This window comes from Castor canadensis, chromosome 1 (genome assembly GCF_047511655.1).
Source record: "Castor canadensis chromosome 1, mCasCan1.hap1v2, whole genome shotgun sequence".
Classification (NCBI taxonomy): domain Eukaryota; kingdom Metazoa; phylum Chordata; class Mammalia; order Rodentia; family Castoridae; genus Castor; species Castor canadensis.
In genome coordinates, this window is record NC_133386.1 from 165801501 (window position 1) to 165816845 (window position 15345).

Sequence of the window (15345 nt, forward strand, 5' to 3'; positions counted from 1 at the left end):
AAGTCAAAATAAATCCTGCCTCCCTTTAAATTGTTTTTCTCAGGTAGTTAGTAACAGCAAGGCAAAGTTTGACTAATACATACAGGTATATTCTTGGATTTATTTAACAAGAGGATGTTAAGTAAATCATGGTACATTTATTCTCTGGATTCTCAAACTTTAAAAAGAGTGAGATAATTTTTCATGCAAACATTCTGAAAATGTAACTAATAAAATTATATAAATGAAAAAAGTTGCAGCCCAATATATATGATGTGCTGTACCAATCATGTGAAATCTAACAAAAAGCTAGAATATCTAATAAAATGTGTTTGCATCTCACACACATAACATACACATAGACAAACACAGACAGAGCATGTGCAAAGGTAACCAAACTGCTAACATTAAATATCCTACAGGGAGGACCTAAGATTGAGGTTCTGAGGAGAGTCAAAAACAGTATTTTACTTTATGTTATACACTATCTGAATTTTTTAAACTAAGATTATATATTAATTTGTAATTAACATGTTATATGCACACTTTTCAGAGAAAATGAGAGCTAGCAAGGGACTTGCCAATAGAAAAATAGTACTTCTACATGTTAGTTGATCAAGAATGGATTATCATATATTATTGAATATAATATTACTAGTTATAAGCTTCAGTCTTTAATAGAGATTAAAATTTAAAGAAGGATGGGAAGTAAAATTGTTGCACCCAAAAAAATGGGTATAGCCAGATTTACTTGGAACATCAATGGACATTTCCTCTTAAATCCTGGGGAAATACTTGTTAATTAAAAAGACTTTGAAGCTAATTTCCTTGTTAATTCTTACCAAATAGCCAAGTCTTCAAAAAAAAAAATACCAAAAACAAAACAAACCAACCAACCAACCAAAAAACCCCTATTCTATAGCAGTATAAAGAATCTCTTTAGAAATAATGTTACTATTTACTTAAAACAAAAGCTGTACTTACAACTAATAGACTGAATTGGTCCAAGTTGTGGAAAGGTCATCAGAACTGAAATCCCTGGTATATCATTTTGGTTTGGCTGTTCAATACTTTGGTCAGCCCAAACCACCACTTTTTTTCTCTCTACCAAGTGTTCAATTTCTTTGAAATCAGACTCAAAAGCAGTATTCGACAGGCCAGCTTCTTTTAATGTGCAATTCTGTTTTCGTAGGACTGGAAGTAAAGTATTCAATACTCTATGAACAGAAGATGACAAGAAAGGAGAGATAAGTACTAAGTATGAAATATATTATTATAGTTCTTTTGCATAATACCCATAATATTATTATATCACTAATATCATTTCCTGTGTATTTCTTCTATTAGAATGTTATTTCAATCAAATATCTCAACACATGCTTAATCCATAAAGTACAGGGGGGAAAAAAGCTTGGTTGGGAACCATGAGACTAGACTATTCTTAGATAGTATACATATGCTTCTATATAACTTTGGAGAAGTCATAAACTAAAGTTTCTCTCCTATAAAGTAGGAGACAACTAAGGAGCCACTATACATAATAAAGACATTGTTCTGAGGACTAAATGAGTTAAATACATATAAAAGTTTTTTGTAAAACATAACTGGATTAACAAACCATAGATATTGCTATTGTTGTTACTAAACATGGGATTGAAATAAATCATTAACATACTATGTAAGACGATGTGGCTTTTAGAATGGGATTGAAAGTGGTTTAAAGAAGAGTTCTGGGTAAGGATATTAGGTATGAGGAATATATAAGATATTTAAGGCACTGGGTCTTGGCTCTGACTCAAAATCTCCCATATCATCAACAATCAACAGCAGCACTAAAGGCATCTTTTTATGTATTAGACCTGCATGTAAGCATTCATGGAATAAATGAAGTAGCAAAACAGTTGTAAATTTATATACTCAATCCATAGTTCCTAAGTTTTATATCAGGAAAGAAGTCAAACAATGTAAATAATCTTCAAATGATTCAGTGATTACCTAGGAGTCTATTTAGATTAGCAGTACCAACAATCTGTTGCTTTTTAGTTCTTGGTTGGAGTGGGTGGGAAGTACTCCATATGAGTCAAGTAGGTCACAAGTACAGTTGGCCCTCCATATCTATAGGTTTTATATCCATGGATTTAGCCCATGGTGGATTGAAGATATTAAAAACAAACCCCAAACCCCTCAAACTCCATAAAGTTCCAAAAATCAAAACCTGAATTTGCATATGACAAGCACTATACCAAATTCACACAAGTGAAGGGATGTGTAATGTATATACTCTGCTGCAGCCTCCCACCATTTCAGAGACCTTTAGTCTCTTTCTGCCATTCCTTATTTGAGCATCATTTACCTCATGTCTTCTTCATGGACTATGCAGTTAGATCTATAACAATTGCCATCTATACTGAAAATGGACAGACAAATGCTTTTCCTTGTCATTATTCTCAATACAATATAGCACAATAAGTACATAGAATAAGAAAGGAAGTGAACAATGCTCAAACAATGAGTGCCAAGAAGAGACTGAGGATCTGTAGAATGGTGAGTGGCAACAGCATGGCATACCTATATATCCTTATAGTTCTCGCCAATAGTACTGTGAAAAGTTAACATAGTGGCCTGAAACTACTAAGACATACTTGCTTTCCATTTTAAGAATGTCACTGTCATTTTCAGAACTGGTATGACAAGAATGGCTCACTGTATTCAAACTAGTTACAAATCAATGTGCATGTGCTGAATGTACCTGCTTTCCCTTTGAAAAGTCTGGAATTTTAGTATGCTAGGCAGAGAGTGCCTATAAGGTATGTTCCCAATAAAATCGCAATGCATTGAGTCTTTGAAGAACTCCCATGTATTGACACAATGTTTTGCTAAAATGAAGCCCACCCTATGTCTCCACTGGAACAAAATTCTTAAATTTTGTACTTGATCAGTTCCCTCCAGACTGTCAGATGCACATTTTCCCTTTTCTGTTTTTACTTTGTATCCTCTCATTAAAATATTATTACTTATCAACTATATGAGGTGTCTTTTTTTTTTTTTAACTTATCTCAGGGCCCATTTTAATCAGAGTAAGACAGTTGATATCAGAAGTGGTCCTTTAAAGTAGACCCTCAAATTGGATTTCTGGAATTGGAACACTTGTAGAACATATAAAAACAAGAACATATATGAGGTGTCTTATAAGTCCTAGTAAATCACTGAATCTAAAAGTAGTCTTAGGGACTCCTGCACAGGTACTACATTATGTTGGTATTACACTCTATTTTTATATATAAGAAAACCAAGGCTTAGCAAAGTTACATAATTTTATCAAGGTTATATTGTCAAAAGAAAAAAGATTTCAAGACTGATTGTAAAACTCATGCTTTTTCTATGCCACACTGCCTCTGTGATGTTCCCTCACCAATTTATTAAATCAGTGCATGAGGCAGAATCTTCCTATTTACAAAGCAAAGCTTATCTTAACTATATTAATCTATATGTCCAATACAGCAAATACAGCATAGCTAAACGAATGTTTCTTTGAATACTTTAGCTCTTGCATGTGGTTTGAGTTTGCAAATGACTAATGTTTATTCTATTAGAGACAGAAAGTACGGGGAGATTAGTTTGAGCTTCCCTGCACAGAAGGATACTCTCTGAAGTTTTTATTTTCTTTTTCTTCTTGTTATAAATAGCTTTTTTTTTGGTGGCACTGGGCCTGTGCTTCCTAGGTAGTAGCTTTTGATAAATTCACAGTACAGAAAATTAGTTACCAGAGATTTGAGAACACTAGTACAATGCAAGCAGATTTTAAGAGTGGCAGAAAGCCCTTAGAAAAATGAATTTCTCATTTTTATTGATCATGGAAGTGATGCCTAAGAAGTTAACTGATTTATCCAAGGTGACAAAAAAAGATTAAGTCATACTTTTTTTTTTTTTACTATCATGTTTTAAAAATTAAATGACTAACATGTTACTACTGAGCTAGTAGAGACAGCATAAAAGATCATTACATAAGAATCAGGATACCTGATGTTTAGTAGCTTTATTCTAATAAAAGCAAAAAATCATTCTGGAATTATAAATAATTAACAATTATGCACTTAAAAATTCAGTTGGTGTTAATAGCAACAGCTTTACTAGACAAGTACTTTTGGAATTTTTATTGTGTTACATGTATTAAGCAAAACCAGTAAGTTTTTAAAGAAAGGTGGTTTACAAACGTATAAAGTGCTGTAACAAATTAGTTGCAGGGAAAGAACCACATCCTTTATATTCTCTCAGTGTTCTCTTACTGCCACGTTTTCTGTTGCTGGCAGACAATGAATGTACCCATACCAGATAAAACTCAATTTCCTGGACTTCTATTCCTTGGGCACATTAGATATAGCCTTTTACAAATTTTAGAATACATTAATACGTGTACTTACGCCTCAGTCTGCTTGTACTGCTGTTCTTGAAGACAAGCTAGGTCCATCATATATCTAATCTGTGCTCTTAAATCTTTATTCTGGAGTTGTAGATGGTGACAGTGAAGATCTTTATTGAGTTCCTAAGGAAAATCATGCAAAATATGTCTTAGATTCTTTTTTAAGATATTAAGATAATATTTAAATACATTTAATAAAACTTGTTTTATACCAATATCAATAGCTTTCTTTTTTAGATATGAAATGTTTAGATAGCATTTGGAAAATGAAAGTTTTGTGTATAGTTTATAACTTACTAGTAAGATAAGGTTTCAAATTTTCTCAGAAACAACTGAATTTAGGAATTCAGAAGAAATTTTATTATGACAATAGCTTCTTAGTCTGTCTAAATTGTTTGTAATATTGTGAAAATACATTAATACGGTCAATTTTTGCTTAAATGTCACTTCCTGAAGGAGGCTTTTCCTGAGCATTATTTTCAAAGATTGATAGCCTCTATCCCTCAATACTGTCACTTTATTGGTTAGTAACGATTTCATCTATTAATAGTGTCTGTCTATACTAGAATGTAAGGTTTACCTTGGAAGGAACTATGGTCAAATTAGGTCAGTGGCAAAGCCATAGTGTACAGTGCTTGGAGTTGCTTGTTATACAATTCTCCCTCCTTCCCCTGCCCCCAAAAAAGCATGAAGTCTTTTGTACAAGTCCCATTTTCCTTTTTGGTGGTACTGGGAGTTGAATTTAATGTCTCCTACTTAATAGGAAGATGCTTTACCATTTGAGCCACTCTTTCAGCCCTTTTTGGGTTGGTTATTTTTGAGATAGGGTCTCTTTTATGTCTGGGATGTGCTTAGCTGCGATTTTCCTACTCATGCTTCCCCACTTAGCTTGGATTGACAGGTGTGCTCCACTGTACCCAGCCACTGGTGGAGATGGGGCCTTACAAACTTTTTGCCAGGGCTGGCCTTGATACATAATCCTCCTGATCTCTGCCTGCCAAGTAAGTAGGATTATAGGCCAGAGTCACCATGCCTAGTGAAGAAGTCTTCATCTGCATAGGTTCAGGTGTCCTTTAATCTGTCAGCTAATGGTACTCATCTTTCCTGAAGCCTACTAAACTTTAAGTACAGGAAATATCAGCTCAGAGGTCCAAGAGCATTTTCAGCATCTCTACTCAGGAAAATATCAGGTAGTATAATGAGAAAGTGATTTTATTTATTTTTTGTTTCGGGGTTATTTTGATAAGCCAAGCCTGTAATCCCATGAGCAAGAAAGCCATGCCTGGAAACCTCCTTCTAGAAAATACTGTGCTAATCTGTTTTAACTTTTCATTACTCCTTTCTAATTCACAGTTGAATACTGATTCTGTAACAGTTCTTGTTTTTCTTTTCATCTTTGTACTTCAAGAATATAGCATATATTTTAGGAAAAAAACCCCAAAACTCTTTATGGACCCAAGATGGTAAGCTTAGAGCACTGGCCTATGAGTCATTTGATTTTTAGGGACAGGCTTAACCTTGAAACAAACTGTCAACTTAAATCAAATATATGGCCTTTATGGAGATCAATTTACTTGACTAAAATTTAAGAGCTGGATCAGATGACCTGTATATTCCTTTCCAGATAGAAACTCATATAACAGTGTAAATGTGTTTGCCAAGAATGTTTTCTATCTCTTTTCCTTAAAAGACATCTTTCCTTCACAAACATCTTTGATAATTTATTTCCTTTATCTTTTTGGATCACTCTTCTTAATCAATAAGAAGTCTTGGGTAGTTTGTCATCTTTGGAAAAATAACCTTACAATTTGAATCTGTTCTTGTCTTAACACACTAATGACTGAGTCTGATTGGAAAAGCATAGCCAATTCTGAGAACTACAAGTGGGTTAGTAATGCCTGAAGTATATAGTATAATGACAGTATAAAACTTGGGAAGTATTAGGATAGAGAGTTTATACTAAGGAGAAGGCACTGAAGAAGGATATGGTCAGGGCTGCCATGGAACATGAGCAGAAGCAGAAAGAATATATGTAGCAGTCCAATAATGCAGGGTAGAAGTCAAAATTAGGGTAGTGGCAGCGAGGATTAGAGAAGTAGTTACAAAGTAGGTAATGCAGGAGGATATTGATAAAATAGCCCCAATTTCAAACTCAGCAGCACTGAGCTGTCCAGAGTTGTAGGACCTTAATAAAGTTATAGTTCAGTTTGTTTATGTAGGAAATACTGGCTTATAACCAGATAATTATTTCAACTGTGACACGACGTATAAAAAAATAGCTGAGGGTAGGATTTGAGTGGTGGGAATAGAAACAGTTTTAATTTTATCTTTTTTTAGAGTTAATATGATAAAATACATAAAAAACAGACAAAAATCAAATGTAGATTCATATTCAGGTATACAAACATTCTGCTTAAGAGAGATCAAGAAGACATATTGTTGGAAAAGATAGATATGACTATATTGAAAAACTTTAACTTTTTAAACACTACTACGTAGACAAAAAAAGCAGAAATTAAAAAAATATATATAGTTTTCAAAATTGGAGGCTTATAATAAATATGGGATAGCAAAGACAAAGTAGTAAATTTTTACCATTGACTTCTCTGTTTTTTTTAAGTTCTTAAGTACTTCTGTAGTTGGGGTTGAGCTATAAATTAGGATGTTGATTCCAGGTACAAGCATATTAACTTGTAATATAAGCACAATGTAAATTAAGTTATGCTCTTGGGAAGTGAAAGTAATCGTTTGAAAGCTACAAATACATGCTAAATTTTCTATTAATGTACTTAATGCCATTGAAATGTACACAAAATGGCTAAAATGGCAAATTTTGTTTTATACTACACACAAAAATTTTAAACTTTCATGAAGTTCTTGGCCAATAGATGCACTAAATAATCTATAAGAATATTATAACTGTAAGAAATAATATAAAGAAAACTAAAGAACCTTTGGTAGTTATTTTCAAATAAGGTCAAAATTTAACCAAAATACTTTTAATTTTAATACCTTAAAATGTGTTAATCTTTAGAATAACACTCTCCAAATAATCATATAAAAGGGGAAATAAACCAATAAATACTGTGACCATTCAATATCTGTTAGGTAGCCTAGAAAATCAAATTTTGTATATTGAATGAGAAACACTCATTTAGGCAGAGTTGGAAAACTTTTTATCCAGAACATTGTTTTAGTATACTTACAGGTAATAGGAGTTAGTGAAGTTTGTTACATTCTAAGATGAATCTTAGTTTTAGAAGAATTAGATCTAATATAGAATTACAGAAATCACCTTGCCTAAGCAGACAATCTCCATTACAGATCGTTAATGAAACAGTATCTTTTTTGGCTTACTACTTTTAAGTCATTATAGTCATATTAGGATGAATAAAGTACTTTATTTTCATTATAAGATAGATATTCTTAACACTGTATCAATAAAAGGGCTTTAGGAAACTTAAATGACTAGGCATGCCACCAACAAGATTATTCTAAAGACTCCTGTACCTATGGAGAACCATGTGACAATTCTAGCCAATAGACTTAGGAATGCCTAGAAAAGTCTTTGCTCTTCCTGTATAGACATCTTTCCTTACTGTTCAACCTCTTCTTCTGGTCTAGGTATAAACTTGAGACTAGAGATGACAAAGTAATATTAAAATCATGAACTGACAAGCATAACTGCAATATATTAGATATCCAAAGGCTTACTTTTAAGGGAGTAAAATGTAGCCAAAACTGGCTAAGGCATTAAAATAATACTATTTCTAATATTGTTGCAGAACAGTCATTAATCATCACTATACTTATAAAGTTTTGACATTATAACATGGAATATATTCAAACATACACACACACACACACGCATGCACAAATACACATGGTCCATGTAATTAGCAGTAACCACATTTAAAACTGTTTTTGCACAAAATATCAAGATTTAAAATAAACCTTACCTACATGATAAATCCTCAAGTAGGCTGAAAGAAAATTATTTTAAGAGCTACCACATAAAAGGATGAATTGCTTAAGAATAACAACATTTAAAGCAATTTTCTTGTCTGAAAATAAAGAAGGAAAATCTAGTAGGTAATTAGTGAGCAAAATGGTATATTCAGTTACAAACAGTAAAACTAGTCAATTAAATCTTAGAGAAATAGGGGAATATTTGTTTTATGAAAGGTATTTACACAATAAGAAGAAGTTTAAAGAGCTCAGTTTTACTGAATATGCAAACATATCTGTACCTTTGGAATATGACCATTTTCACCTAAGAGTCCGATTTCGTTTTCCACCCGATGAAGCCAATTAGTATTTTCATCAAATTGCTTCAGCTCCTCCTCCCTTTTTTTCTCCAGGTAGTATCGACGTGTCTTCAACATTGCAAGTCTATGATCTCGCTTGCAAGTGGCCTGCAACACAATTCATTTAATAGTATACTTGATTTTTGTGATATTTGATGTACATGATCATAGCAAAATAGTGTATTTTTGTCTAAGTATGTTAGTGTAGTCTATTAATTTAGGCTCTGCTTTTGTATTTAAAGCAACTTCCCCTTTGAAACCCCACAATACTAGTGCTTGTAGGAAAATAGGAAATTGAATTATGAGTTATTTTTATAACATTACATGTTAAGAGTTTATGGCTTTAAGAAATACAGTGGCCATATCAAAGACTATAATTTTTTTTTGTGTGTATGTGTGTGTGTATATGCTAAAATACATCCTTTCATTGTGCTGCATTTGTAAAGTTCATATAAGGTTTGATAAATTCCACAATTTCCTTACCCAAAGTCAAAATAAAAGCAAATGTATAACCTGTACTTCTCTTTTCTCCAGTTTGAAAGATATGAATAAATAAAGTGTTCTTTTGTTCTGGCTTTGCCTATAAGACTTTAAATTGGTTGATACAAATGATAGAAAAGAGAGCTTACATCAGAGTGCTTGTCATCTGATCTTGCCTATGTTTGGGTTCAGGTCCATTAATGGATACTATCACTATATTTGGTGTTTTATATTTGCACAAATTGAGAATGAAACTAGTCTTTTGGTTTGTCTCTTACCCAAAGGGTCTTGCACTCTATCACGGTAACTATGGGTCAGAACAGCTTGACCTCTGTGGGCAATTTGCCAAAATATATTGAATTCAATAATTTATCAGACATGATGGGTGTGTCTGAAACAATAAATCCCCACAGATTAGAAAAAGCACTTGCAGCTGGTATGGAAAGCAGAGAATGAAAAAATAAAGAGCAAGAATTAGACTTGAAATTGGTAGACGACTCCTTCAGTAATAAATTCAAACTTGCGAACTTTTTATAAAATATGTATTATTAACACTTGCAGGCATATAACAAAAACATCCATCAACACGAAGGATACTAAATGAAGGGCCAGGCAAAGGTAGCTGACAATAACTTATCACCAAATCCTAGATATCCATGTTTTACTTTACCTTCCCTAAATAGGAAATATAAGGGTCAGGGAGAAGCAGATTGCACCTCAGGCTAGACTCAAATGATCAAGGAAAAATGATAGATAGGCATTATCACTCTCATCAAGGTTCTTGAGTTTTTATTGTGATTTCCCAAATTAATTATATCCCAATCACTCTTTGTCTGGGTAAAACTTTAACAAAACAAAACAAACTGCTTAAACAAAGATGAAGACAGACAAAACAAATGTAACCGCTAAACTGGAGGAAAATGTGATAGACTCTTATAATGTTAAAGTTCTCCAAGTGTGGTCTATGCAGAAAAAGAAGTCTGCAATCTTTAAAGATGCCCGAGATCCTTTCACGGGGGTCATATGGTCAAAACTGTTTTCATAATAACATTAAGAATTATTAGCCACTTTAATTCTTATTCACCTATCACTGCATAGTAAAAGTTTTCCAGAGGAAAAATGATGTGTTATATTGCAACAGAGTAACAAAGAAGCAGATAGGAGGATACAGCTGATATGAATAGCCAGGTATAGACATTTTCAAAATTTTAAAATAAAACTACTCTTCTCACTACTTATTTTTATTTTTTTGTTTTAAAAAACATACTTAGCTATCTTTCATATTTTATGTTATCAAGTAAGGAGCTACTTGTAAACAAATGAACAAATATATTTTTGTAAATCTCATTTTTAATTCCTAATAGCAATATTGGTAGATGGAATCTACATAAACAAAAGGTCTTTGAAGTCCTAAGTAATTTTTAATGGTGGAAAGGGGTCCTGAAACATAAAGTTTAGAGACTGCAATAACAGAAAGAGGAGATGAGAAAATATGACCTATTTGATGTTCTTCTGCTATTGAGCAGTTGTGAAAAGTCAGGCAAGTCAATCTCAGTGGGTCTCAGTCACCTCATCTGAAAAATGCAGATGCATACATTGTCCCTGTTTGAATGTAGGCAGCTAAAATGAATTATTTTTATTTTAACATTTGCAAATGTTATGGGGATTCTAGAAACCAGGACAAGAAATGATATGTGGATGTGAATGCAGCACTATTTAATAGCAGAACGTAAATGAAAGCTCAAAAAGTTGTTGACTTTTTACATTTTATGTCCATCAAATGTATTTTCTGTGATGATACTCTATGGGGACATTTTCCATAGGTGTACGTACTCCCACTGAACCATTGTTAAGGAATATTAAATAAGTGTTGTTTGGGGATACATTCTTAAGTATACAAATTAGACCTTGACATAAAATGAAATGTTTCCCATTAAGGCTTGAAAATAGCTTTATATATTTCATCAATAAAATTCAGAACACCACAAAAATTCTGAGAGATAACATAGTTTTAAATTTTTAGATATGATTATTATTGCTGTGTGTAAAAGAACTGCTAATATGGTAAAATCATATATTTTTAAATTAAGAATAATTTTTACAAATTATCTTTATGTGGCCATAAAACTGCCCAGGAGATTTTTACCTCAATACTAATTTTAGCATTCATACTTCAGACCTATTTGTAGCTGAATCAATGTTATGAAATTCTGTCACTACTTCTGATAAACCTCTTTTGCAGACAGTCCAAAACTTATAAAATCCTTTGCTTTAGAAACCAATTTATTAAGACTATAGTTTGACACTTCTGTGTAAAAACAAAACAAAATAGAACTCAGTCTATTTTTCTTCCTATATTTCTCAATGGCTTAGCTATAGCCAATAGCTTAAATTCGTGTTTGTGTTTTGTTCTCACTGTGTAGCTCAGGTAGGCCTCAACTTATGAATCTCCTGCTTCTGCCTCCTGAGTGTTGGGATTACAGGTATGTGCAGCCACGCCTGATTAAAAGGCTTTTATCTCCATTGCTTACCTAGCTTTAAGCTCTGGACACGGTGGATCAAACCTGTAATTCCAGCTACTCGGAGGGCAGAAATAGGATGGATGTTTGAAGACTGCCCAGGCAAAAAGTTAGTGAGACTCCATGTCAAGGAATAAACTAGTGTGATGGTACATGCCTGCATTTCCAGTTAGGCAGGAAGTGTAAACAGAAGGATTGTAGTCCAAGAATGGACTTGAACAAAACACGAGATCCTATCCGAAATATAATTAAAGCAAAAAAAAGGGCTGGGGGCACGGCTCAAGTGGAAAAGCACCATGAATAGTTAAAAACTGGTAAGATGTAGGCTAAAATAAACCCAAAGCAAGAAATCATAAAAGGCAACTGGACTAAAAAGAGGTTAATAATAAATAATAAAAATTGAAACAAAAAATTAAAGAAACCAGTCAAACCACTACTTTGTCTTAATCTTTCTGGACATTACATTAAAAATTCATTGGAGGAATTAAGACAGAGTAAAATAACAATGATGTAAATTGGTTGGGATTAAATAGATTGAGCTTATTAACTGTACTAAATAATGTGTTCATATGTATTAAACGATGGCACTCAGATTCTAAGTTCTGGTAATACTACTCAGACTAATGACAAAGACTGTCTTTTTGCTACAAAAATATTCTAAATTCCTGGCAACAAATGCTTCCACGACGTGTGCCACTATCCTGTCTTCCCAATCACTTGTCAATAACTCCCAAAATAGTAAATGTCTTAACACCATGTGCCAACTCTATTCATAGTAGGTAGCTCTGGCTACTTTCAAGTTCCACAAGATGTGGCAAATTGATCAGTGAAATATGCTATGAGTGAATGAGCAGGTTTTTGAATATTTTTAATCCCAAACCAATTTACATCATTGTTATTTTACTCTGTCTTAATTCCTTCAATGAATTTTGGATGTAGGTGCCCAGAAAGATCAAGACAAAGTAGTGGTTTGACTGGTTTCTTTATTATTATCGTATCTAGAATATACTATTCTTATTTGTTTTTCTCTAATTGCTATTCTCATGCAAAGCCCAGCAAAAATGTTTTCTTTGAACCAGGAAGCCTTTCTTACTCACCCACCACAATGGGAAACCACTAGTTTCTCTTCTAATAGTAATAACATTTATAGTTCTTATAGTATTGCAATAGCAGTGACTAAGAATGCAGACATAGGCCAAACAGCTAGGGTTTAATATTGGTTCAGCCACATTAAATACGTTAAGTTAACTCTAGACAGTTTACTTTGTTCCTCATAAATGGGTGGTACTACTGTATCTAACTAATGGAGTTGTCATAAATTCTCAAAATTAATCTACAGAAAGGACTTAAAAATGTCTGGCATAGTTAATATTTAATATATTAATATTAACTGTCTTCATTGGGATACTACTATTTACAGACAATCATATAGTGCCTTGTCATTTTTATTGTTGAACTAGTATATAAATAACTGAATGACATATACAATCTCATATTTTTCTTTACTTCCATTGTGCCTAGCACAGGGCTTTGCATATAAATAAAATAATGTTCAATAAGAACTTTTAAAAATTGAGATATTAAGTCTGTATCAGCATCCCATGACTGCATGTCTTGCCTTTTGTTAGAAATAAAACCAGGTAACTGCACTTTCAAATTAATTGGCACCTATTTAGTGAATATTTATACAAAACTGAAAAGAAGAATAATTATTCTCAACAAAAATTACTTTATAATTTAAGATGTTAAATATAATATGGTACTATTTCAGAATCCCATTAACAACCATATGAAAGCGGTTCACAACAACAAACTGATATATTAATCCTATGAGATTTTTGGAAGTCATTGTTTTTATTAAAGAAGTCTCAAAGACATAAATTCAGGACTGGGGGAATAGCTGTGCAAAACCCTGGGTTCAATTTCTGGGGGGTTGGGGGAGAGGAGAAGGAAAGAAATTTGGTTTTTCTTTCATCTTAAAAAGATGTGAGGGACACTTTAAATGAATTTTGAGAAAACAAAATTAAAGAGGATCTTTCAGTTCAATCCCCAGTACTGCCAACCCCTCCGTCCCAAACTTTTATAGGGCACAATATATTAAAGTCGGTAAATTACTCCAATATTAATAATATAGCTCAAAAGCTGCTGATAAACTGGTATTGATGATATTAATGAATGCTTTATGATTACTTTTTAGTATATCACACTTTCTCCATTTCATAGGGAAGAGAAAGCTGAAATGCTAGGTGTTGTGGTTTTTTTTTTTTTTTTTTGTGGTATTGAGGTTGGAACTCTGGGCCTCACACTTGCAAGGCAGGCACTCTGTTGGTTGAGTTATTCTACCAGCCCTTTTTTGTGTTGGGTATTTTCAAGATAGGGGCTCATGAGCTATTTGCTTGGGACTGGCTCCAAACCCCAGTCCTCCTGATTTCTGCCTCCTGAGTAGCTAGGATTACAGAGGTGAGCTAGTGGCACCAGGGCTGAAATGCTAGTTTTTAAAAAGCACTTAAGGGGTCAGGGTGTAGCTCAGTGGCAGAGTATTTGCCTAGTATGCATAAGGCCCTGGGTTTGATCCTCAGAACCACAAAAACAAAAACCACCACAACAAAGCAAAAATCCAAAATCTAAATAAAATGTTTATTTTTCTGATTGTTTGTGATCTTATTGGTCTAGGTATGTATTTTATATTGCTTAGAACTAATTCTTCTTGAATATGTATCATTTTACTACTAGAAAATTCTCAGCCGTAATTTTTTTGTACCATGTCCTTTCATGGAGTATTCTGAAAATTAAATGAGTTAATGTTTGTAAAGTGCTAAACATTGCCTGGCATTATAAGTATAAAATGAGTTTTTAATTCTAGTTAACTACTCTTTAATTTCCGGAAGTTTCATTTGTTCTGGCCTGCCCATACATAGGTATTCTTTTTTTGTCTTCATTTTTAATCTTTTATTTTCCATTCTTACTTTTACAACTTTATTCATTTACTCATTTTCATAGTTTCTGTTAAATTGATTTAGTATTTAAAGTTTTGGGGGTACTGTCATATTTGCTAAGTCTGTTAACTCTTGCCTGTGGTGAATTATTTCATCATGTGTTTTTAAATTTTAGACTGTGAGTTCATTAATGGCTAAGAGTTGGGGGCTTGTTTCTCAAGGCTAATTTTGCATTTCTGCTTGCCAAGTTCCACAGAAGTATCACTTTTTTTTATATACCATTCTGTTTATTAATTTTTCAACTTTAGGGCTTTTCTAAATATAACATATAGGTCATGGATTGTTAAAATTCAGACTTCAATCACTAAAAAATAAAACCATACACCTATAATAACAGACTTTAAATAAAACTTTTTTCCCTTACTCTTGTCATCTTGTGTTGTTGGCATGATTCCCATCCCACCATGGATAATGGTTTTACCTCCAGTATGAAAGGTATAGAACTCTGCAGTTCCTAGTACTTGGTGGGAGTTCTTATTTCTAACTCATTGTCTCCCTTGGGTCTCTAAGTAGTAGTATAAAAGGCAGAGAAATGGGAGTAGTCTATGTGTGTGGAGGTGACAAAGCACTGCTATTATATATTCTTTTCTGAAAAAAGTTTCCGCTGGTGCAAGATGTAAGCTATTACCTGAATCTGGATAGGC

The 15345-nt window shown here is 33.0% G+C and overlaps 1 protein-coding gene across 3 annotated transcripts in view; it reads right to left on the reverse strand.

Moving 5' to 3' along the window:
- Kif18a (kinesin family member 18A) overlaps positions 1-15345 on the reverse strand; it is an 84041-nt gene that overhangs the window by 44546 nt on the left and 24150 nt on the right. For all 3 annotated transcript variants that reach the window (XM_074043271.1, XM_074043260.1, XM_074043251.1), the window contains 3 exons: positions 8650-8814; positions 4401-4522; positions 964-1196 (listed from right to left, as the gene is read on the reverse strand). In XM_074043271.1, the coding sequence (XP_073899372.1) occupies positions 964-1196; positions 4401-4522; positions 8650-8814 (520 nt within the window). The remainder of the gene's footprint in view (positions 1-963; positions 1197-4400; positions 4523-8649; positions 8815-15345) is intronic.